Raw genomic sequence first — 25,400 nt, forward strand, 5'->3', positions numbered from 1 at the left:
GGTGCCCTAGTGCATGAATCACAAAAGGTTAGTATGCAGGTACAGCAGGTAATTAGGAAAGCTAATAGAATGTTATCATTTATTGTGAGGGGAATTGAATACAAAAGTTATGCAATACAAAGGTTATGCTTCAGTTATACAGGGCACTGTGAGACCACATCTGGAGTAGTGTGTACAGTATTGGGCTCCTTATTTAAAGAAAGATGTAAATGTGTTAGAAGCAGTTCAGAGAAGGTTTACTAGACTAATACCAGAAATGAGCTGGTTGTCTTGTGAGGAAAGGTTGGACAGGTTAGGTTTTTACGCACTGGAGTTTAGAAGAGTTAGAGGCGACTTAATTGAAACCTTTAAGATCCTGAGGGTGGATGTGGAAATAATGTTTTCTCTTGTGGGAGAATCTAGAACCAGGAGTCATTGTTTAAAAATAAGGAGTCGCTCATTTAAGACAGAGATGAGGAGAAATTGTTCCTCTCAGAGGGTCGTGAATCTTTGGAAGGCGGTGGAAGCAGAGTCTTTGAATATTTTTAAGGCAGAGCTAGATAGATTCTTGATTAACAAGGGGGTGAAAGGTTATCGGGGGAGGTGGGAATGTGGGGATGAGGTTACATTCAGATCAGCCATGATCTTATTGAATGATGGAGCAGGCTCGAGGGGCCGAGTGGCCTACTCCTGCTCCTAATTCGTATGTTTGTCTGTTGTGTAGGTCCAATGCTCATGCAAAGGCTTGTTACAATATGATTCTTACTTTTGCAGCTTTCCACGCGACACCAAATATGTACAAGCGGAAAAATAAAGAGATATTGGTGGAAACGACACCTTGCGGCCGGGACTGCTTCATGTTGCTGGTGAGAAAGGATTTTATTTTAAATGCTGGGAGTTAATCTGAGCAAATACATGGCCATGCAACAAGGTCAATGTCCACTCTTGCAGGATCCATGAAGTTCATCACTCTCTGGTCACTGTGTGACTGGTGCTGTGGTCTTACCCAGTCTGTCAGTGCTTTGGGATTGATTATGTGGCAAAGGTAGAGGAGAGGTGGGCCAGGGGAGGAATGAGATGAGGGGAGGGGAGAGGTGAGACGGAGGGATGGGGAGGTATGTGAAGGAAAGAAAGGAGGAACGGGAGGGGAAAGAGGAGAGAGATGTGGGGAGGGGAGAAGGGTGAGGAGAGTGGAGGGGGAGAGGAGAGCTTGGAGAGAAAGGAAGGGGGACAGGAGAAGAGTGCAAAGGGGAAGGGAGGGTGGAAGGGCAGAGGGGGAGGAGAGGAGAGGGTTTGATGCTGGAGCCCTCTCTCCAGTTGGGTTTGCCGAGTTGCTGCCTGATTCTGATGTTGAGTTTGGGGTGGATACTGATCCTGACCTTCTTCCCAATTCTCGGGTACAGGATGGAGCCAAGGAGCTTTCTGCCTCTCTCTCCGCCATTCAAAACAAAACACGGGCAAAACGGAGCACAGGACGGCGGAGAAAACATCACCATAGTAACTGGAACCAGCCCAGTGGCTCCTGCATTGCGGTCATTGAGATGAAAGATGGCGACAGTGACCGGGAATGCAGTGGCGAAAATTCCCAGAGTTTCTCGGGTAAGTTGTCAACCCAGCCACCCCCACCCAGGGCCAACACCCCATGCAGCCTCCGCCGAGGATATAAACCCACTGAGCTCCTCGATCAGATTTCATCCTGTAACTCGATCAACATTTGTGTTGCAGATTTGTCGGAGGGAAGTTCTCGGAGTCAAACACCAGTCAAACTGAAGCCAATGGCTGGAACGTGCGAGGCAGACGATGTCTGTGAGACCCCTGGTCCGACCGAGACCTCTGGCCCAAGTGAGACCCCTGGGCAGAGTGAGGGTCCTGAATTGGATGAGTACAATCCAATCGCAGAGCATGTCACCTGGATTAGTGCCGAGGAATCACTCTTCCGTGTCTTGCATGGAACTTATTTCAACAACTTCTGCGCCATTGCCAGATTGATGAAAACCAAGAGCTGTAGACAGGTCAGGAGAGTGTGCACGGGAACAGTTACTGATCTGTAGACAGGTCAGGAGAGCGTGCACGGGAACAGTTACTGATCTGTAGACAGGTCAGGAAAGCATGCACAGGAACAGTTACTGATCTGTAGACAGGTCAGGAGAGCGTGTGCACAGGCACAGTTACTGATCTGTAGACAGGTCAGGAGAGCGTGCATGGGAACAGTTACTGATCTGTAGACAGGTCAGGAGAGTGTGCACAGGAACAGTTACTGATCTGTAGACAGGTCAGGAGAGCGTGCACAGGAATAGTTACTGATCTGTAAACAGGTCAGGAGAGTGTGCACGGGAACAGTTACTGATCTGTAGACAGGTCAGGAGAATGTGCACGGGAACAGTTACTGATCTGTAGATAGGTCAGGAAAGTGTGCACAGGAACAGTTACTGATCTGTAGACAGGTCAGGAGAGCGTGCACAGGAACAGTTACTGATCTGTAGACAGGTCAGGAGAGCGTGCACGGGAACAGTTACTGATCTGTAGACAGGTCAGGAAAGCATGCACAGGAACAGTTACTGATCTGTAGACAGGTCAGGAGAGCGTGTGCACAGGCACAGTTACTGATCTGTAGACAGGTCAGGAGAGCGTGCATGGGAACAGTTACTGATCTGTAGACAGGTCAGGAGAGCGTGCACAGGAATAGTTACTGATCTGTAGACAGGTCAGGAGAGCGTGCACAGGAACAGTTACTGATCTGTAGACAGGTCAGGAAAGTGTGCACAGGAACAGTTACTGATCTGTAGACAGGTCAGGAGAGTGTGCACAGGAACAGTTACTGATCTGTAGACAGGTCAGGAAAGCGTGCACGGGAACAGTTACTGATCTGTAGACAGGTCAGGAAAGTGTGCACAGGAACAGTTACTGATCTGTAGACAGGTCAGGAGAGCGTGCACAGGAACAGTTACTGATCTGTAGACAGGTCAGGAGAGCGTGCACAGGAACAGTTACTGATCTGTAGACAGGTCAGGAGAGCGTGCACAGGAACAGTTACTGATCTGTAGACAGGTCAGGAGAGCATGTGCACAGGAACAGTTACTGATCTGTAGATAGGTCAGGAAAGTGTGCACAGGAACAGTTACTGATCTGTAGACAGGTCAGGAGAGTGTGCATAGGAATAGTTACTGATCTTTATCGTAGGGTGCTTTATGAATGGGATGGGAAGTTGAGAATTTAGTGCAGAAGATGAAAGAGATGTTGCTTTTGTCTTATAATAGTTGCGGTCGTTTGTGCAAGCTTGAGGCAGTAGTTATGTAACATTTTGTTGAGTGATTTAGCCCTTAGTGCATGATAATCTGCTAAAAATGAAGTTAGAACAGACAAACGTATTCATAATTAATGCAAGTTACGATATGGTAGAGTGGGTTGTGTGTTTGGACTGCAGTATGCAGGAGCTTGTGAATAGCAAGATTGTCCCGAGTAAACATATCCAAAGCCAATGTCATCATCTCGCATCTCTCCAGCTCAGATCCATTGAAGCTCCTGAGAGTTTGAGAGACTCTGACACATAAAGGAGGGGGAGGAATTTCTGGTCATTTGGTCCAGATTTTAGTAACCTCTAGGAGAAAGCTGCAGGTACAGACTGGGGTTGGTGTGACCATTTGTGTATAGGTGGGAAGGCTACATTAGATTTAGAAATGAGTAATTAGTCAGATTTAGTTTAAAGTCTAATCGTGTGTGAACAATCACCTAATAGCAATTATAATCTGATTGAGTTCAAGGTTATATTTGAAAAAAACACAAAACAGCCACTAAGATTCTAGATTTAGGTGAGGCTGTCTTCAGTGGGATAAGACAGTGATTGTCCATCACTCCGTGGTCACTGTGTGACTGGTGCTATGGTCCTACCCACTCTGTCAGTGCTTTCAGGTTGATTATGTGGCAAAGGCAGAGAAGAAGAGGTGGGCCAGGGGAGTAATGGGAAGAGGAGGGGAGAGGAGAGGTGAGAAGGAGGGATGGGGAGATGTGTGGAAGAAAGAGAGGAGGAAGGGGAGGGGGAAGGAGATGAGAGATGTGGAGAGGAAAGAAGGAGTGAATGGGAGGGGGAGAAGGGGGGGGAGAGTGGAGGAGAAAGGGGAAGAGGAGAGGGGCAGGGAAGAAGGAGAAGGGAGAGGAGTGGTGGAGAGAAGGGGAGGGGGACAGAAGAGTACAGAGGGGAAGGGAGGGTAGAAGGGGGGAAGTGGGAGGAGAGGAGAGGGTTTGATGCTGGAGCCCTCTCTCCAGTTGGGTTTGCCAAGTTGCTGCCTGATTCTGATGTTGGGTTTGGGGCGGATACTGATCCTGACCTTCCTGCCAATTCTCGGGCAAATCTGTTACTGTGGAAAATGACAGAAGGTCAGTGGCAGGTGTTCCGAAAATATTTGACTGGATATGGAACCAATTTAGAACCTTAAGAGGCAAGGAACCTATTGGCAAAAAAAAGCCACAGTGACGAAAGAGGTAAGAGACAACAAAAGACTAAAAGAAAAAGTTTACAAAGATATAAAAAGTATCTCAGATCCTAGTGAATGGAAATTATGCAAAAAAACAGCAAAGTGTAACAGATAGGAACAACCAGTAGAAGAGAATTTGAAAAGAAACTAGCAGAGATATTAAAATCTATGCAAAACATTTTTGTGATTACATTAAGAAGAGGAGGTGGTCAGAGACTAAAAGTTCCTTTTGAAAACTGGTGGTGGAGCAGGTCTGAGGGATTAAATTAACTGCTGTCCCTATGGAAACAAGGTAAAGACAGTGTTCACAGGACTAGTTACTGAATGACAAGTAGAGTGTGTCCATGGGTCTAGACACTGAGGGGAACAACTCATTCTGCCTTGTTGAATTATCTGGTCTAAAACCCAATTTTCATAGCATCACCTCATTCAGTTGCCTGCAGTAACTTCACACACATGGTGAAAATCTGGAACCTTGTTCCCTAACAGTCTGCGAGCATTGGGCTTCAATTAGACCTTTCAACTGGGATCAACAGATTTTGTTGTGTATGAGGATTATGGGAAAAGGAACAAAGGTGGGAAAACAAATTTAAGATAAAGGGCAGACATGATCTGTTTTATCAGTAGAACATGCTCAAGCAGCTGAATGACCACACACCCACCACCCCCCACCCCCCCCCATTCCTGTGGTCATAGCACCAGTTGAGACTGAATAAATCCTGATTTTCTGAGTGGTGTGTGCCCTCTCTCCAGATATACGAGTTTGCAGTGAAGGAATCATCCATCATTCACAAGATGCCCACTGATGACCAGGTTCTGTCTCCACCAAAAAAAAAGAGAAAGCACAGGTGAGCATGTGCAGGTGAGCGTGTGCAAGTCAGCGTGTGCAGGTGAACGTGTGCAAATGAGCGTGTGCAAATCGGGAGAGATGAGCATGTGCAGGCGAGCATGTGTAAGTGAACATAGAGTCATAGAGGTATACAGCACAGAAAAAGGCCCTTCGGCCCATCGAGTCTGCACCGGTCAAACAATACCTAACTATTCTAATCCCATTTTCCAGCACTAGGCCCATTGCCTTGTGTGCCATGGCATCACAAGTGCACATCAAAACACTCCTTAATGTTATGAGGGTTTCTGCCTCTAGCACCCTTTCAGGCAGTGAGTTCCAGATTCCCACCACCCTCTGGGTGAAAAAATTTTTCCTCATGTCCCTTACCTTAAATCTATGCCCCCTGGTTATTGATTCCTCCACCAAGGGGAAAAGTTCCTTCCTGTCTACCCTATCTATGCCCCTCATAATTTTATACACCTCAATCATGTCCCCCTCTCAATCTCCTCTGCTCCAAGGAAAATAACCCCAGTCTATCCAATCTCTCATCATAACTAAAACTCTCCAGCCCAGGCAACATCCTGGTAAATCTCCTCTGCACTCTCTCTAGTGCAATCACATCCTTTCTATAATGTGGATTCCAGAACTGCACGCAATACTCTAGCTGTGGCCTAACCAGAGCTTTATACATGTGCCAGTGAGCATATGCAAATTGGGACAGGTATGTGTGCAAATGAACATGTACAAGTGAGCATGTGCAAATCAGGACAAGTGAGCGTGTGCAAGTGGGTGTGTGCAGGTGAGCGCATGCAGCTGAGCGTGTGCAAGTGGGCGTGTGTAGCTGAGTGTGTGCAGGTGGCCGTGTGCAGGTGGCCGTGTGCGGGTGAGCGTGTGCGGGTGAGCGTGTGTGGGTGAGCGTGTGTGGGTGGCATGTGCAGACGAGCGTGTGCAGATCAGGGCAGGTGAGCATGTGCAGGCGACTAACTAAGTGAACTCTTGGAGTTTGACGAGGGGGGAGTTCTAAGTGTTAATTTTGTTCTTAAATTTTGCTCTTAAAACCTAATCCATTCTGTAATTAGCAGTAAAAGAGTTTCTGGTAAGTGGGTAAGTTCTATTCTATCCCTCGGGTTAAAAATCGTACACAATTTGGTGAAGTTAATAAAATATATAAGAAAGCAACCTAAGTGAATATAATTAAGTAATTATTTAAAACACATTAAGGATGGCAGGACAGGTGATGTGTCAAAGCTGCAGCATGTGGGGGCTCCTGGATAACATTGTGATCCAGGGAAAATACGTCTGCAGCAAGTGTTTGCGGCCTGAGGAACTTCAGCTCAGAGTCACTGAGCTGCAGACTCTGTAACACATCAGGCAGGGGGAAAGTTACCTGGATGCTTTATACCAGGAGGCAGTCACACCATTTAGAATAAAGTCTTCTGATTTGGTCAGTGGCCAGGTACAGGAGGGTGTGACTGTGAGTGAAGCAGGTAAGGGGACCCAGAGGGCAGGAGTGTTGAGCCTCTGCAATTGTCCAACAGGTTTGAGGTTCTCTCAGCTTGTTTGGATGAGAGTGGGGGCTGCAGGGTGGATGAGCAAACTGACCATGGCCCTGTGGTACAGGAAGCCATCCAAGTCGGGGGAGCAAAAAGAAATGTAGTGGTTGTAGGGGACAGTATAGTCAGGGGAATTGACACTGTTCTCTGTAGCAAAGAGCGAGAGTCCAGACGGCTTTGTTGCCTGCCCGGTGCCAGAGCTCGGGACATCTGCTCAGGCCTGGAGAGGAACTTGCAGTGTGAGGGGGAGGATCCAGTGGTCATGGTCCATGTAGATACTTACGACATAGACAGGATGAGGAAGGAGGCTCTGCATAGTTAGTATGGTGTGCTAGGCACCAAATTAAGAAGCAGAACCTCAAAGGTAATAATTTCTGGATTATTACCTGAGCCATGGATTATTGCCTGTGCAAATTGGCATAGGACAAATAAGATTAGAGAAATGAATGTGTGGCTCAAAGACCGGGTGTGGGAGAAGTGGGTTCCAGCTTGTGGGGCACTGGCACCAGTATTGGGGAAAGTGGGACCTGTACCGGTGGGACAGTCTACACCTGAACCATGCTGGGGCTGGTGACCTCGCGAGCCGCATAACTCGGGAAGTAGAGAGGGTTTTAAACTGAATAGTAGGGGCAAGGAATCAAATCTGGGGAGATGTGGTAAGCCAAAGAGTAGAAACAAGGCAAGTGAGACAGGTAGTAATATGGGAAATGATAGACTGTGACTGGAAGGGACAGAGAGTACAAATCTAAGAGTAAATCAGCAGATAAGGCTAGATGCTACAAAAATAATAAAAGGACATAACTAAATGCTCTGTATCTAAATGCACGTAGTATTTGAAACAAAACAGATGAACTGATAGTGCAAATATAAATAAATAAGAACGATCTGATAGCTGTTACAGAGACATGGCTACAGGATGACATAGATTGGGACCTGAATATTGAAGGGCATGTGACATTTAGGAAGGACAGAAAGTTAGGAAAAGGTGGAGGGGTGGCTCTGTTAATTAAAGATGGTATTAGTGCATCAGAGAGGGATGGCCTAAGTTCAGGAAACAGGGATGTAGAAGTGGTTTGGTTTGAGATGAGAAATGATAAGAGCAAGAAGTCACTTGTGGGAGAGGTGTACAGGCCTCCTAATTGTAATTACACAGTAGGACGGAGTATAAAAGAAGAGATAATGAGAGCTTGCCAGAAAGGTACAGCAATAATCATGGGTGATTTTAACCTACATATAGACTGGAAAAATCAGACGGGCAAAGGTAGCCTAGATGAGGAGTTCATAGAATGTTTTTGGGATAGTTTCTTAGAACAGCATGTTCTGGTGCCAACCAGAGAGCAGGTGATACTAGACCTGGTATTGAGCAGCGAGATAGGATTAATTGATAACCTCCTAGTGAAGGCACCCCTAGGTAGCAGCAATCAGAGCATGATTGAATTTTACATTTATTTTGAGGGAGAAGGTTCCATTAGATTGGAAAATAGCAAATATAACTCCTTTATTCAAAAAGGGAGGGAGACAGAAAGCAGAAAACTACAGACCAGTTAGCCTAACATCTGTCATAGGGAAAATGTTAGAAGCTATTATTAAAGATGTTATAGCAGGGCACTTAGAAAAATTCAAGGCAATCAGGCAGAGTCAACATGGTTTTATAAAAGGGAAATCATGTTTAACCAATTTATTGGAGTTCTTTGAAGGAGTCACATGCGCTGTGGATAAAGGGGAACCAGTGGATGTACTGTACTTAGATTTCCAGAAGGTATTTGATAAAGTGCCACATCAAATGTTATTGCAGAAAATAAAAGCTCATGATGTGGGGGGTAACATGTTGGCATGGATAGAAGATTGGCTAGCTAACAGGGAGCAGAGAGTTGGCATGAGTTGGTCTTTTTCTGGTTGGCAGGGTGTGATGAGCGGTGTGCCACAGGAATCAGTGCTGGGGCCTCAACTTTTTATAATTTATATAAATTATTTGGATGAAGGGACCGAAGGAATGGTTGCTAATTTGCTGACAACACAAAGATAGGTAGGAAAGTAAATTATGAAGAGGACGTAAGGAGGCTACAGAGTGACATAAATAGGTTAAGTGAGTGTGCAAAGATCTGGCAAATGGAGTGTAATGTGGGCAAATGTGAAATTGTTCATTTTGGCAGGAAGAATAAAAAAGAAGCTTATTATCTAAATGGTGAGAGATTGCAGAGCTCTGAGATTCAGAGGGATCTGGGTGTCCTAGTTCATGAATCACAAAAGGTTAGTATGCAGGTACAGCAGGTAATTAGGAAAGCTAATAAAATGTTATAATTTATTGTGAGGGGAATTGAATACAAAAGTGGGGAGGTTATGCTTCAGTTATACAGAGCATTGGTGAGATCACATCTGGAGTATTGTGTACAGTATTGGGCTCCTTATTTAAAGAAAGATGTAAATGCGTTAGAAGCAGTTCAGAGAAGGTTTACTAGACCAATACCAGGAATGGGCGGGTTGTATTATGAGGAAAGGTTGGACAGGTTAGGCTTGTATCCACTGGTATTTAGAAGAGTAAGAGGTGACTTAATTGAAACTTTTAAGATCCTGAGGGGTCTTGACAGGATGGATGTGGAAAGAATGTTTCCTCTTGTGGGAGAATCCAGAACTAGGGGTCACTGTTTAAAAATAAAGGGTCAGTCACTCATTTAAGACAAGGATGAGGCGAAATTTTTTCTCTCAGAGGGTTGTGACTCTTTGGAACTCTTCCTCAAAAGGCAATGGAAGCAGGCAGAGTCTTTGAATATTTTTAAGGCAGAGCTAGATAGGTTCTTGATTAACAAGGAGATGAAAATTTATCGGGGGTAGGCAGGAATGTGGGGTTGAGATTACAATCAGATTAGCCATGATCTTATTGAATGGCGGAGCAGGCTCGAGTGGCTGATTGGCCTACTCCTCCTAATTCATATGAGCATGTGCAGGTGAGCGTGTGCAGGTGGGCATGCGCAGGTGAGCGTGTGCAAATCGGGGCAGGTGAGTGTGTGCAGATGAGCGTGTGCAGGTGAACGTGTTCTGTTTGGCGTCTGCAGTTGGGGCAGGTGAGTGTGTGTAGATCGAAGCAGGTGACCATGTGTAGATCGAAGCAGGTGAGCGTGTGCAGATGAGGGTGTGCAGATCAGGGCAGGTGAGCATGTGCAGATCGGGGCAGGTGAGCGTCTGCAGGTGAGCTTGTGCAGATCCGGGCAGGTGAGTGTGTGCAGTTGGGGCAGGTGGGCTTGTGCAGGTGAGCGTGTGTAGATCGAAGCAGGTGAGTGTCTGCAGGTGAGCATGTGCAGGTGAGCGTGTGCAGTTGGGGCTGGTGGCCTTGTGCAGGTGAGCGTGTGTAGATCGAGGCAGGTGAGAGTGTGCAGGTGAGCGTGTGCAGTTGGGGCAGGTGGCCTTGTGCAGGTGAGCGTGTGTAGATCGAAGCAGGTGAGCGTGTGTAGATCGAGGCACATGAGCATCTGCAGGTGAGCATGTGCAGATCGAGGCAGGTGAATGTGTGTAGTTGGGGCAGGTGGGCTTGTGCAGATCGGGCAGGTGAGCGTGTGTAGATGGAAGCTGGTGTGCGTGTGCAGATCGGGGCAGGTGAGTGTGTGTAGATTGAAGCAGGTGAGCGTGTGCAGATCGGGGCAGGTGAGCGTGTGCAGATCGGGGCAGGTGAGCGTGTGCAGATCGAGGCAGGTGAGCGTGTGTAGATCGAAGCAGGTGAGCGTGTGCAGATCGGGGCAGGTGAATGTGTGTAGTTGGGGCAGGTGGGCTTGTGCAGATCGGGCAGGTGAGCGTGTGTAGATGGAAGCTGGTGTGCGTGTGCAGATCGGGGCAGGTGAGTGTGTGTAGATTGAAGCAGGTGAGCGTGTGCAGATCGGGGCAGGTGAGCGTGTGCAGATCGGGGCAGGTGAGCGCGTGCAGATCGAGGCAGGTGAGCGTGTGTAGATCGAAGCAGGTGAGCGTGTGCAGATCGGGGCAGGTGAGCGTGTGTAGATCGAAGCTGGTGAGCGTGTGCAGATCGGAGCAGGTGAGTGTGTGCAGATCGGGGCAGGTGAGTGTGTGTAGATCGGGGCAGGTGAGTGTGTGTAGATCGGGGCAGGTGAGCGTGTGCAGATCGGGGCAGGTGAGCGTGTGCAGATCGGGGCAGGTGAACGTGTGCAGATCGGGGCAGGTGAGTGTGTGCAGATCGGGGCAGGTGAGTGTGTATAGATCGGGGCAGGTGAGCGTGTGCAAATTGGGGCAGGTGAGTGTGTGTAGATCGGGGCAGGTGAGCGTGTGCAGATTGAAGCAGGTGAGCGTGTGCAGATCGAAGCAGGTGAGCGTGTGTAGATCGGGGCAGGTGAGAGTGTGCAGGTGAGCGTGTGCAGTTGGGGCAGGTGGCCTTGTGCAGGTGAGCGTGTGTAGATCGAAGCAGGTGAGCATGTGTAGATCGAGGCACATGAGCGTCTGCAGGTGAGCATGTGCAGATCGAGGCAGGTGAATGTGTGTAGTTGGGGCAGGTGGGCTTGTGCAGATCGGGGCAGGTGAGCGTGTGTAGATCGAAGCTGGTGAGCGTGTGCAGATCGGGGCAGGTGAGTGTGTGTAGATTGAAGCAGGTGAGCGTGTGCAGATCGGGGCAGGTGAGCGTGTGCAGATCGGGGCAGGTGAGCGTGTGCAGATCGGGGCAGGTGACCGTGTGCAGATCGAGGCAGGTGAGCGTGTGCAGCAGGTGAGCGTGTGTAGATCGAAGCAGGTGAGCGTGTGCAGATCGGGGCAGGTGAGTGTGTAGATCGGGGCAGGTGAGTGTGTGTAGATTGAAGCAGGTGAGCGTGTGCAGATCGGGGCAGGTGAGCGTGTGCAGATCGGGGCAGGTGAGCGTGTGCAGATCGGGGTAGGTGAGCGTGTGTAGATCGAAGCAGGTGAGCGTGTGCAGATCGGGGCAGGTGAGCGTGTGTAGATCGAAGCTGGTGAGCGTGTGCAGATCGGAGCAGGTGAGTGTGTGCAGATCGGGGCAGGTGAGCGTGTGTAGATCGGGGCAGGTGAGCGTGTGCAGATCGGGGCAGGTGAGCATGTGCAGATCGGGGCAGGTGAGCGTGTGCAGATCGGGGCAGGTGAGTGTGTGCAGATTGGGGCAGGTGAGTGTGTGTAGATCGGGGCAGGTGAGCGTGTGCAGATCGGGGCAGGTGAGCGTGTGCAGATCGGGGTAGGTGAGCGTGTGTAGATCGAAGCAGGTGAGCGTGTGCAGATCGGGGCAGGTGATCGTGTGTAGATCGAAGCTGGTGAGCGTGTGCAGATCGGAGCAGGTGAGTGTGTGCAGATCGGGGCAGGTGAGCGTGTGCAGATCGGGGCAGGTGAGCGTGTGCAGATCGGGGCAGGTGAGCGTGTGCAGATCGGGGTAGGTGAGCGTGTGTAGATCGAAGCAGGTGAGCGTGTGTAGATCGAAGCAGGTGAGCGTGTGCAGATCGGGGCAGGTGAGTGTGTAGATCGGGGCAGGTGAGTGTGTGTAGATTGAAGCAGGTGAGCGTGTGCAGATCGGGGCAGGTGAGCGTGTGCAGATCGGGGCAGGTGAGCGTGTGCAGATCGGGGTAGGTGAGCGTGTGTAGATCGAAGCAGGTGAGCGTGTGCAGATCGGGGCAGGTGAGCGTGTGTAGATCGAAGCTGGTGAGCGTGTGCAGATCGGAGCAGGTGAGTGTGTGCAGATCGGGGCAGGTGAGCGTGTGTAGATCGGGGCAGGTGAGCGTGTGCAGATCGGGGCAGGTGAGCATGTGCAGATCGGGGCAGGTGAGCGTGTGCAGATCGGGGCAGGTGAGTGTGTGCAGATTGGGGCAGGTGAGTGTGTGTAGATCGGGGCAGGTGAGCGTGTGCAGATCGGGGCAGGTGAGCGTGTGCAGATCGGGGTAGGTGAGCGTGTGTAGATCGAAGCAGGTGAGCGTGTGCAGATCGGGGCAGGTGATCGTGTGTAGATCGAAGCTGGTGAGCGTGTGCAGATCGGAGCAGGTGAGTGTGTGCAGATCGGGGCAGGTGAGCGTGTGCAGATCGGGGCAGGTGAGCGTGTGCAGATCGGGGCAGGTGAGCGTGTGCAGATCGGGGTAGGTGAGCGTGTGTAGATCGAAGCAGGTGAGCGTGTGCAGATCGGGGCAGGTGAGCGTGTGTAGATCGAAGCTGGTGAGCGTGTGCAGATCGGAGCAGGTGAGTGTGTGCAGATCGGGGCAGGTGAGCGTGTGTAGATCGGGGCAGGTGAGCGTGTGCAGATCGGGGCAGGTGAGCGTGTGCAGATCGGGGCAGGTGAGCGTGTGCAGATCGGGGCAGGTGAGTGTGTGCAGATTGGGGCAGGTGAGTGTGTGTAGATCGGGGCAGGTGAGCATGTGCAGATCGGGGCAGGTGAGCGTGTGCAGATCGGGGTAGGTGAGCGTGTGTAGATCGAAGCAGGTGAGCGTGTGCAGATCGGGGCAGGTGAGCGTGTGTAGATCGAAGCTGGTGAGCGTGTGCAGATCGGAGCAGGTGAGTGTGTGCAGATCGGGGCAGGTGAGCGTGTGTAGATCGGGGCAGGTGAGCGTGTGCAGATCGGGGCAGGTGAGCGTGTGCAGATCGGGGCAGGTGAGCGTGTGCAGATCGGGGCAGGTGAGCGTGTGCAGATCGAGGCGGGTGAGCGTGTGTAGATTGAAGCGGGTGAGCATGTGCAGATCGGGGCAGGTGAGCGTGTGCAGATCGGGGCAGGTGAGCGTGTGCAGATCGGGGCAGGTGAGCGTGTGTAGATCGGGGCAGGTGAGCGTGTGCAGATCGGGGCAGGTGAGCATGTGCAGATCGGGGCAGGTGAGTGTGTGCAGATCGGGGCAGGTGAGCGTGTGCAGATCGGGGCAGGTGAGCGTGTGCAGATCGAGGCGGGTGAGTGTGTGTAGATCGAAGCAGGTGAGCGTGTGCAGATCGGGGCAGGTGAGTGTGTGCAGATCGAGGCAGGTGAGCGTGTGCAGATCGGGGCAGGTGAGCTTGTGCAGATCGAGGCAGGTGAGCGTGTGCAGATCGGGGCAGGTCAGCTTGTGCAGATCGAGGCAGGTGATTGCAGGTTTGCAGAAGGCTCTGGGAGGAAATGAGTAAACAGAATTGAGTTTAAGACTTAACAATGTGACTCTAATATGGGTGGGATTGGTTAATGCTAGAAACAGTGGGATAGACGAAGAGCAGGAGTAGGCTATTCGGCCCTTTGAGCCTGCTCCACCATTCAATATGATCATGGCTGATACTCAACCTCAACTTCACTTTCCCACAGTATCCTCATAGCCTATGGTTCCTGTAGCCTCCAAAATATTGCATAGTCTGAAATAAACTCATCAACGGAGCATCCACAACTCTCTGGGGTAGAGAATTCCAATTGATTCACAACCCTCTGAGAAAGAAATTTTGCCTCCCGTTAGTTCTAAATGATTGACCCATTATCCTGAGACCATTTCTCCTCGTTCTAAACTCTCCAGCTGGGAAACAGCCTCTGAGTATGTATTCTGTCAAGCCCTCTAAGAAGTTTATATGTTTCAATGAGATCTTATTCTAATAAACTCCAGGGAATAAAGGCCTAGCCTACTCAATCTCTCCTGATAGGGCAATCCCTCATCCCAGGAATCAATCTATTGAATCTTTGTTACACCCCCCCCCCTCTAAGATAAGTGTATCCTTTCTATGGTAAAGAGATCCAAGCTGTACACAGTACTCCAGGTGTAGCCTCAACAAAGACCTATACAATTGCACTAAGACTCTTTACTATTATCCCTTTGTAATAAAGTCTGTCATGCCATTTGCTTTCCTAATTACTTACTGTTCGTTAGCTTTGTGTGATTTGTGTACAAGGACACCCTAATTCCTTTGAATATCAACATTTCACAGTTTCTCACATAGGAACATAGGTGTAGGAGTAGGCCATTCGGCTCCTCGAGCCTGTTTAACAGCTCCGCTGTTTAACAAGATCATGGCCGATCATCTGCCTCAACGCAATCTTCCTGCACTATCCCCATTTCCCTTGGTGTCGTTGGTATCTAGAAACCTGCTTTGAATATTCTCTGTCTGAGCCTCCACAGCCCTCTGGGGTAGAGAATTCGAAAGATTCGCCACCCCCGAGTGAAAAAAATTCCTTCTCATCTTGGTCCTAAATGGCTTACCCCTTATTCAGAGACTCTGTCACCTGTTTCTAAACCCCCAAACCAGGGGAAACATCCTTCCTGCATCTACCCTGTCGAGCCCTGTAAAAATTTTGTACACTTCAATGAGATCCATAGGTTCACCACCCTTTGAGTGAAGAAGTTTCTCATCTCACTCCAAAATGGCCTACCCTGTATCCTGAGACTGTGACCCCTTGTTCTAGACCCCCCCCCCAGCTGGAGGAAGCATCATTCCTGCATCCAGTCTATTCATCCCTGTCAGAATTTTATATGTTTCAATGAGATCTCCTCTCATTCTTCTAAACTCCAGTGAATAAAGGCCTAGTCGGCTCAATCTCTCCTCAAACGACAATCCCGCCATCCCAGGAATCAGTCTGGTGAACCTTCACTGCACTCCCTTTCTTAGTATATCCTTTCTTAGGTAAAGAGACCAAAACTGTACACACTACTCCAGGTGTGGTCTCACCAAGGCTCAATACAACTGCAGCAAGACACCCTTACTCCTTTACTCAAATCCCCATGCAATAAAGACCAACATACCATTTGCCTTCCTAATTGCTTGCTGCTCCTGCATGTTATCTTTCAGTGACTTATGAACAAGGACACCCAGATCCCTTTGGACATCAACACGTCTCAACCTCTCCCTATTTAAGAAATACTCTGCATTTCTGTTTTTTCTACCAAAATGAATAACTTTTACATTTTTATTTATATTATATTCCATCTGCCATGATCTTGCCCTCTCACTTAGTCTGTCTAAATCCCCTTGAAGCCTCTTTGCATCCTCCTCGCAACTTACATTCCCACATAGTTTTGTTATCAGTAAATTTGGAAATATTACATTTGGCCCCACATCCAAATCATGGATATCACAGAATCACAGTGCAGAAGAGGGCCTTCGGCCCATCGAGTCTGCACCGACACGTGAGAAACACCTGACCTACCTACCTAATCCCATTTACCAGCACTTGGCCCATAGCTTGAATGTTATGATGTGCCAAGTGCTCATCCAGGTACTTTTTAAAGGATGTGAGGCAAACCGCCTCCACCACCCTCCCAGGCAGTGCATTCCAGACCGTCACCACCCCCTGGGTAAAAAAGTTTTTCCTCACATCTCCCCTAAACCTCCTGCCCCTCACCTTGAATTTATGTCTCCTCGTGACTGACCCTTTAACTAAGGGGAACAGCTGCCCCCTATCCACCCTGTCCATGCCCCTCATAATCTTGTACACCTCGATCAGGTCGTCCCTCAGTCTTCTCTGCTCCAACGAAAACAACCCAAGTCTATCTAACCTCTCTTCATAACTTAAATGTTTCACCCCAGGCAACATCCTGGTGAATCTCCTCTGCACCCCCTCCAGTGCAATCACATCCTTCCTATGATGTGGCGACCAGAACTGCACACAGTACTCCAGCTGTGGCCTCACCAAGGTTCTATACAACTCCAACATGACCTCCCTACTTTTCTAATCTATGCCTCGATTGATAAAGGCAAGTGTCCCATATGCCTTTTTCACCACCCCACTAACATGCCCCTTTGCCTTCAGAGATCTATGGACACACACGCCAAGGTCCCTTTGTTCCTCAGAACTTCCTAGTGTCATGCCGTTCATTGAATACTTCCTTGTCAAATTACTCCTTCCAAAGTGTATCACCTCACACTTTTCAGGGTTAAATTCCATCTGCCACTTATCTGCCCATTTGACCATCCCATCTATATCTTCCTGTAGCCCAAGACACTCAACCTCACTGTTAGCCACCCAGCCAATCTTTGTGTCATCCGCAAACTTACTAATCCTACCCCACACATAGTCACCTATGTCGTTTATATAAATGACAAATAATAGGGGACCCAGCACAGATCCCTGTGGTATGCCACTGGACATTGGCTTCCAGTCACTAAAGCATCCTTCTGTCATCACCCTCTGTCTCCTACAACTAAGCCAATTTTGAATCCACCTTATCAAATTACCCCGTGTCCCATGTATATTTGCCTTCTTTATACGTCTCCGATGTGTGACCTTGTCAAAGGTTTTGCTGAAATCCATATAAACTACATCAACTGCACTACCCTCATCTACACACCTGGTCACCCCCTCAAAAAATTCAATCAAATTTGCTAGGCATGACCTCCCTCTGACAAAAACCATGCTGACTATCCCTGATCAAACCTTGCCACTCCAAGTGGAGATAGATACTCTCCTTCAGAATTTTCTCCGATAGTTTCTCTACCACTGGCATGAGACTCACTGGCTTGTAGTTCCCTGGCTTCTCTCTACAACCCTTCTTAAATAGCGGAACCACATTAGCTGTTCTCCAGTCCTTTGGCACCTCCCCCTTGGCCAGAGAGGAATTTAAAATTTGGGTCAGAGCCCCTGCAATCTCCTCCCTTGCCTCCCTCAGCAGTCTGGGACACAAATCATCAAAGAGTGGAGATTTGTCCACTTTTAAGCCTGCCAACACCTCCAATACCTTGTCACTCCCTATATCAATTTGCTTAAGAACCTCGCAGTTTCTCTCCCTGAGCTCGATACCTTCATCCTCATTCTCTTGGGTGAAGACAGATGTGAAGTATTCGTTCAACACTCTACCGATGACCTCTGGCTCCACCCTTAGATTGCCCCCTTGGTCCCTAATGGGCCCTACTCTTTCCCTGGTTATCCTCTTCCCATTGATAAACTTATAGAATATCTTGGGATTTTCCCTACTTTTATATATATCCCTGATATATATTGTGAATAGCTGGAGCCCAAGCACTGATCCTTGCAGCACCCCACTAGTCACAGCCTGCCAACCTGAGAGTGATCCATTTTTCCCTACTCTCTGTTTTCTGTCCGTTAACCAGTTCTCAACCCAGACCAGTATATTACCCCAATCCCAGGTGCTCTAATTTTGTTTCCTAACCTCTCATGTGGGACCTCATCAAAAGCTTCCTGAAAATCCAAATACACCACATCCACTGGTTCTCCCTTATCTATTCTGCTAGTTACGTCCTCAAAAAAACTCCAACAGGTTTGTCAAACGCAATTTACGTTCATAAATCCACGTTGACTCTGCCCAATCTCACCATTATTTTCTAAGTGACTAGCATTTTCCCTATTACTGATGTCAGGCTAACAGGTCGGCCATTCCCTGTTTTCTCCCTCCCTCCTTTCTTAAATAAGGAAGTCACATTTGCTGCCTTCTAACCACCATTCGAAAAACTCTGTTTTCCATTTTTTATTCCAAAGTCAATAACTTTACGTTTCCTGATGTTATATTCCATCTGCCATGTTCTTTTCCACTCACTTAGTCTGTCTCTATCCCTTTGCAACCTCTTTGCACTCTCCTCACCTCATTTTTCCACCTAACAGCAAAACTTGAATGCATTTTTAAAAAATTCATTCATGGGATGTGTGCTTCGCTGGCTAGGCCAGCATTTATTGCCGATCCCTGGTTGCCCTTGAGAAGGTGGTGGTGAGCTGCCTTCTTGAACCACTGCAGTCCATGTGGTGTACGTACACCCACAGTGCTGTTAGGAAGGGAGTTCCAGGATTTTGACCCAGCGACAGTGAAGGAATGGCGATATATTTCCAAGTCAGGATGGTGAGTGACTTGGAGGGGAACTTCTGGGCGGTGGTGTCCCCATCTATCTGCTGCCCTTGTCCTTCTAAATGGTAGTGGTCGTGGGTTTGGAAGGTGCTGTCTAAGGAGCCTTCATGAATTCTTGCAGTGCAACTTGTAGATGGTGCACACTGCTGTTACTGTACGTCGGTGGTGGAGGGAGTGAAAGTTTATGGATGTGGTGCCAATCAAGCGGGATGCTTTGTCATGGACACTGTCAAGCTTCTTGAGTGTTCTTGAGGTTATTGCTAAGCTAGTGCTGCTTGATAGCACTGTTGACGACCCCTTCCATTACTTTACTGAAGCTGGAGAGTAGACTGATGGGGCAGTAATTGGCCGGGTTGGATTTGTCCTGCTTTTTGTGTACAGGACCTACCTGGGCAATTTTCCATATAGTTGTGTAGATGCCAGTGTTATAGCTGCACTGGAACAGCTTGGCTCGAGGCACAGCAAGTCCTGGAACTCAAGTCTTCAGCACTATTGCCGGAATATTGTCAGGGCCCATAGCCTTTGCAGCATCCAGTGCCTTCAGCCATTTCTTGATGTCACATGGAGTGAATCGAATTGGCTGAAGACTGGCATCTGTGATGCTGGGGACCTCTGGAGGAGGCTGAGATGGATCATCCACTCGGCACTTCTGGCTGAAGATTGTTACAAATGCTTCAGCCTTATATTTTCCACTGATGTGCTGGGCTCCTCCATCATTGAGGATGAAGATATTTGTGGAGCCTCCTCCTCCAGTGAGTTGTTTAATTGACCACCACCATTCATGACTGGATGTGGCAGGACTGCAGAGCTTAGATCTGATCCGTTGGTGTGGGATCGCTTAGTTCTGTCTATCACTTGCTGCTTCTGCTGTTTGGTGCGCAAGTAGCCCTGGGTTATAGCTACACTCAGTTGATACCTCACTGTTTCTTTGCTGCTACTAATTTCTTTAAGTTGCTTAGTCTCCACAGACCCTCAGTTTCCCAATATTTCCAGAATTTTTGTGTTGTCTACACGAAGAAAGATATAAAATGTGTTTTTAATGTGTCTGCCATTTCCTTTTTCTGCATTTATAATTTCTCCTGTCTCTGCCTCGAAGAGACCATGTTTATTTTTGCTGATCTCTTCCTGTGTCTGCAATTCCTATAGAAGCTTGTCTTTACATCTATTCTAGTCTATCTCATAATCTCTTTTCTCTTTCTTTATCAATTTCATGGCAATCCTTTGCTGAATTTTAAAATCTCCCAATCATCAGGCTCACTCCTATTTTTGGCAATATTATTAGCCTATTCCTTTAATCTAATACCATCTTTAACCATGATTAGACCACTTTACCCATGAGCTTTTTCTTCCTTAGGGGAATGTATATTTGTTGTAAATTATGAATTAATTCTTTAAATGTTTACCATTGCTTTTCTACCATCATGTTTTTAAATCCAATTTCACAATCTAACTTAGCCAACTCACCCCTTATACCTATGCTTTGTTCAGATTTAAGACCTTGGTTTCGGACTTAATAAAACAACTCTCAAATTCATTATGAAATTCTATCATAATGTGATCAGACTTCCTTATAGGTTCCTTTAATACGAGGTTATTAATTAACTCTTTCTTCTCGATCTAAAATAGCCACTTATCATCTAAAATGGCCTGTTCTCACCTAAGATACTTTGTTGAAAGTGAATGCGAGAGAGAGAGAGCGAGCGAGAGAGAGGTGCAGTGAGATTTGTTCTAAATAGCTCTAACAAAGTGCCAACACAGTCATAATGGGCTGAATAGCCTCCTGTGATATAAAATTCACTCTTTCCACTGGAGTTTTTTATTGTTCTGCTTCTTGTGCCCTTGTGAGGGTTGCACATATATGTATCACATTGGTGGGCCGTAACTAGCGGAGTGTCACAAAAGTCAGTGCTGGGGCCTATATTAATGACTTAGACAAAGAGACGGAGAGTAATGTATTCAAGTTTGCTGATGATACAAAACTAGGTGGAAATGCAAGCTGTCAGGAGGGCTCAGAGAAGCTGCAAAGGGATATAGACAGGTTAAGGTCAGACAGCATAATATGGGGACATGTGAAGTTATTCACTTTGGTAGTAAGGGTAGTATAAAGGGTTAACAGATGGGAAATGCGAATGTATGACATAAATGATAATGTACCACTGACATCAGTCAGTCATGTGTCAGACTCGAGAGAGAGAGAGAGAGAGAGAGAGGTTGGAATCATGCCTAGGAACAACATGCCTACCCTGTAACCTGTTTAGATGTAGTAATAAACAAGTGTTAAGCAGAAACCAGAGTATGACTACATCTGTGTACTAACCAAGTACCACGCCTAGATTCCACAGATAGAAGGACCATCTCAGAATAGGAAGAATAGCATATTTTTTTAAAAGGCATGAAACTTGTAAATGTTGATGTCAGAGGGACTTGGGCGTATTCGTACGAGGAACACAGAAAATTAGCATGAAGTTACAGCAAACAATTAGGAAGGCAGATGATGTGTTGGCCTTTATTGTAAGGGGATTGGAGACCGGGAATAAAAAAAAGTCTTGCTACAATTGTACATGGTTTTGATGAGACTGCAACTGGAATACTGTATGCAGTTTAGATCTCCATATTTAAGAAAGAATATACATTGGTACAGCAAAGATTCTTTGATTTGGTTCCTGGGATGAGAGGGTTATCTTATGATGAGTGACTGAGTAGATTGGATCTAAACTGTGTGAATTTTAGAAGAATGAGAGGTTATTTAATCAAAACAAACAAGATTCTGAAAGAGTTTTAAAAGGATAGATTCTGAGCGTTTCCCCTGGTTGGGAATCTTGAATATGGTGCCACAGTCTTAGGATAAGGGGCTGATCATTTGGGACTGAGATGAGGAGAAATTTCTTCACTCAAAGGGTTGTGAATCTTTGGAATTCTCTACCCCAGAGGGTTGTGGATGGTCCATCGTTGAATACATTTAAGGCTGGGAAAGACAGATTTTTGATCCCTTGGATTCAAGGGATATGGGGACTGGATGGGAAGATTAAGCTGAAGATCAACCATGACCATATTGAATGGCAGAGCAGAGTCACCAGGCTGTTTGTTTTACCGCTGCTCCTGATTTTTATGTTCTTTTATCTTGTGTCAGTTTAAGCTGCAGGACCTGGCACCTAAGCAGCACAATCTTGGTGACTAGGCAAAGCTCCTGCAGCTCAAATATAAGCACATCATCTGTGATCAGGCACTGCAGAAATTGCTGGATAATATTAAAAGGGATTCAGTCCTTTCTGCTGTTCACTGATGGCCTGGGATGGGTAAAGAGACAGAATATTGTTAGGCTTTCAGCTTGGAGACTCAGAACATTGGCCCCTTAGCAGGATAATGAGGGGTGTTGGGGAATGGGTCAGGCAGTCTGCCCTCTGCCCCGGCTTTCAGAAGCCAGGCCAGTGAGTTAGTGACCAGTTCTGTGCTTTATAAACTCAAATTTATAAACACTATAGTTGGGACAGAACAAGGCTTTAAATCTGCTTCTCTGTTACAGACTGTGGGCAGCACATTGCAGGAGGATGCAGCTGAAGAAAGGTCGGTGTCTCCAAACTGACTAAAATAATCCACAGTAACCTTTGTCTCAGTCTGTCGTTTATGTGTGACCTCTGGCCCCATGCCTTCTGTGTGTGACCTCTGACACTATGCCCCCTGTGTGGACGTCTGACCCCTTTCCCACTGTGTGGACCTCTGACCCCTTTCCCACTGTGTGTGACCTCTGACACTGCCCACTGTGTGGACCTCTGACCCCTTTCCCACTGTATGTGACCTCCAACACTGTGCCCACTGTGTGGACCCCTGACCCCTTTCCCACTGTGTGGACCTCTGACCCCTTTCCCACTGTGTGGATCTCTGACCCCTTTCCCACTCTGTGTGACCTCTAATACTGTGCCCACTGTGTGGACCTCTGACCCCTTTCCCATTGTGTGACCTCTGACCCCTTTCCCACTGTGTGTGACCCCTGACCCCTTTCCCACTGTGTGTGACCCCTTACCCACTGTGTGGTTCTCTGACCCTTTTCCCACTGTGTGTGACCTCTGACCCCTTTCCCACTGTGTGTGACCCATTTCCCACTGTGTGTGACCTCTGACGCTGTGCCCCTGACTTTGTGCTGCTTGTTCTGTGGGGAAGGGATTTGGAGGAGGTTGTGGTTGGGGGGTTTGTGGGGTGATAGGGGTTTGGTGGATTGGAAATGATGGGTTGGGGGGTTGGGGATTTGATGGGGTTTGGGGTTACTCGGGTTCATGAATTTATTTTAACTTCCTGCGCTTTCTTCTATTTCAGATAATTCATCCAATCAGGTTTACAATTATCAGCCATGTGACCACCCCGAGCGCACCTGTGACATCACCTGTCCCTGTGTCACCGCCCAGAATTTCTGTGAAAAATTCTGTCAGTGCAGCCCCGAGTGTGAGCTACACAGGAGGATCCAATACCCCAGGATGGAGGGAGGGGGCATTGGAGTGGAGTTGTGAGGGGTGTGGTGAGGGAGGATGGGTGATGGGGTTGTTTGAGTGAGGGGTTTCAGGGGCAGAGTGGGTTCGGGCGAGGGGTTGGGAGTGTTTGGGGGAGAGGGAATGAGGAGGTTAGGGAGTGTGGAGAGGGGTTTGGAGGTAGGATGGAAGGGGGAAGTCGAGGAGTGGGGAGGGTGTGGGTTGGCGGGCATGAGGTTTTAATCCCTCTGGAACTATGAAACTGCTGCTAACAGGGATTAGAGCTTGACACAGATGGTGACTCAATGTAAATGCTGCTTAAATCTGAAAAAAAATCACAAACCAATAAATCTGAACGAGGTAGAATCCAAAATCCAGAAACTTGTTGACAACAGATTAGTAAACGAGGATTTCGACATGGTGAGCACGGATATTGTAGAGGCTGAAGCTCGAAAGTGGTTCTGACTGGGTCACAGGTGTGCGGCTGATACCAACTAGAAGGCAGCTGGAGTGCGGCCTCAGTTGTTATTTGGCTTTTTGGATAATTCGCCGTCTGTTAACCAGCATTGACGTTTGTGCGGGCATGGAGTTCATCATCAGACATGTGAGTTGTAGCAGAGACAGACTGAATACATTCAACAACAGAGTTCAGGAAAATTCTTGTGGAATATTTGAAATAGGAACAGGAGGAGGCCAATCAGCCCTTTAAGCCTGTTCTGCCATTCTTTAATGCCTGATCTGCAACCTAACTCCACATGTTTTTATCTTAGGTCAGAATCGGTTTCCTGGCTGCCGTTGTAAAACTCAGTGTAACACCAAGCAATGTCCCTGTTACCTGGCCGTGCGTGAGTGTGACCCTGATTTGTGCCAGACCTGTGGGGCTGCTGATCACTGGGACAGCAAGAATGTCTCCTGCAAGAACTGCAGCATCCAACGCGGCCTCAAGAAGGTGCTTTAAACCGGTGAAGTGCGAGGTGGGGGTGGGAAGGTGGTGGGGGATCCACTCCCAGGTGCGCGAGGTGGGTGGTGGGGGGGTCCATTCCAAGGTGTACATGGGGCGGGTGGGGGATCCGTTCCCCGCTGCGCGAGGTGGGTGGGGGCGCGGGGATCCGTTCTGAGGTGCGTGGTGTGGTGGGGGAGGGTGCGGTGGGGGGCGATGGCACAGGGAGGGGCAGTCATTGCCACTGGCCGGGGAGGTCCGTTCCAAAGTTTCTCCAGTGGCTGGACCCCTGCTCCCTCTGGCTACCCACTGGATTCAGGCATAGCAGATTCTATATCATAATCTGTATCCCAGTCTCCATCCCAGTCTCTATCACAGTCTATGGGATTCTCACGCATTCCTGTTTCTTTCCCAGCACCTGTTACTTGCTCCATCGGATGTGGCTGGATGGGGAACCTTCATTAAGGACTCAGTCCAGAAAAATGAATTCATCTCGGAATATTGTGGAGAGGTTGGTCATTACTGTTGGAATGAACAAGATGGTTCACATACAGCTGGAGTCAGAGGAACAAAGGCTTTATGGGAGGGGTTTACTGGAGGAGGTTACAAAGAGCGGGAACAGTAAGGTCTTGGAGAGATTTGATAAAGGATGAGATTTTAATATCAGGATGTTGCTGGACTGGGAGCCAATGTAGATCATGAGCAAAGGGAAGATGCCTCATTTCCAGGCTGGCAAACTGTAAATATTGCAGTGCCACACAGGGATCAGAACTGGGGCCTCAACTATTTACAATCAAATGAATGATTTAGACAAAGGAATTCATTGTATTGAAGCCAAATTTGCTGATGATACAAAGATAGGTGGGCAAGCAAGTTGTGAGGAGGATACAAAAGAATCTGCAAAGGGACATAGATATGTTAAGTGAGTGGGCAAAAATTTGGCAGGTGGAGAATAATGTAGGAAAATGTGAGGTTGTCCACTTTGGCAGGAAGAATAGAAAAGTAGAGACACATGACAAGGTCCCACATGGCAAATTGATCAGGAAAGTAAAAGCCCATGGGATTCAGGGTAATGTGGCGAACTGGATGAAAGATTGGCTTTGTAACAGGAAACAAAGGGTAATGGTCGATGGATGCCCTTGCAAATGGAAATTTGTCTCAAGTGGTGTTCCACAGGGCTCGGTGTTGGGACCCTTGCTGTTTGTGTTATATATTAACAATTTGGTCGTGAATTTGGGGGGCACGATTGGGAAATTTGCAGATGACACAAAGATTGGCCGAGTAGCGGATAGTGTAGCCATAATCTCCAAAACGATATAGATGGGTTGGTGGAGTGGGCGGTAAAGTGGCAGATGGATTTTAACGTAGAGAAGTGTGAGATCATACATTTAGGGAGGTCAAACAGTTACAGGGATTACAAAATAAATGGGAATATACTAAGAGGGGTAGATGAAGT

At 47.9% G+C, this 25,400-nt stretch overlaps 1 protein-coding gene across 7 annotated transcripts in view; it reads left to right on the plus strand.

Annotated features, from left to right (window-relative positions):
- The window catches only part of ezh1 (enhancer of zeste 1 polycomb repressive complex 2 subunit), a 57,123-nt gene that overhangs the window by 16,876 nt on the left and 14,847 nt on the right, over window positions 1-25,400 (plus strand). For 5 of the 7 annotated variants that reach the window (XM_078529513.1, XM_078529514.1, XM_078529515.1 and 2 more), the window contains 8 exons: window positions 754-845; window positions 1,383-1,578; window positions 1,705-1,991; window positions 5,205-5,299; window positions 22,068-22,108; window positions 22,856-22,981; window positions 23,775-23,953; window positions 24,360-24,455. In XM_078529513.1, the coding sequence (XP_078385639.1) occupies window positions 754-845; window positions 1,383-1,578; window positions 1,705-1,991; window positions 5,205-5,299; window positions 22,068-22,108; window positions 22,856-22,981; window positions 23,775-23,953; window positions 24,360-24,455 (1,112 nt within the window). The remainder of the gene's footprint in view (window positions 1-753; window positions 846-1,382; window positions 1,579-1,704; window positions 1,992-5,204; window positions 5,300-22,067; window positions 22,109-22,855; window positions 22,982-23,774; window positions 23,954-24,359; window positions 24,456-25,400) is intronic. The other 2 variants (XR_013573397.1, XM_078529516.1) reach the window with 2 other exon arrangements.

Source organism: Cetorhinus maximus, chromosome 25 (assembly GCF_964194155.1).
Source record: "Cetorhinus maximus chromosome 25, sCetMax3.hap1.1, whole genome shotgun sequence".
NCBI classification, from domain to species: domain Eukaryota; kingdom Metazoa; phylum Chordata; class Chondrichthyes; order Lamniformes; family Cetorhinidae; genus Cetorhinus; species Cetorhinus maximus.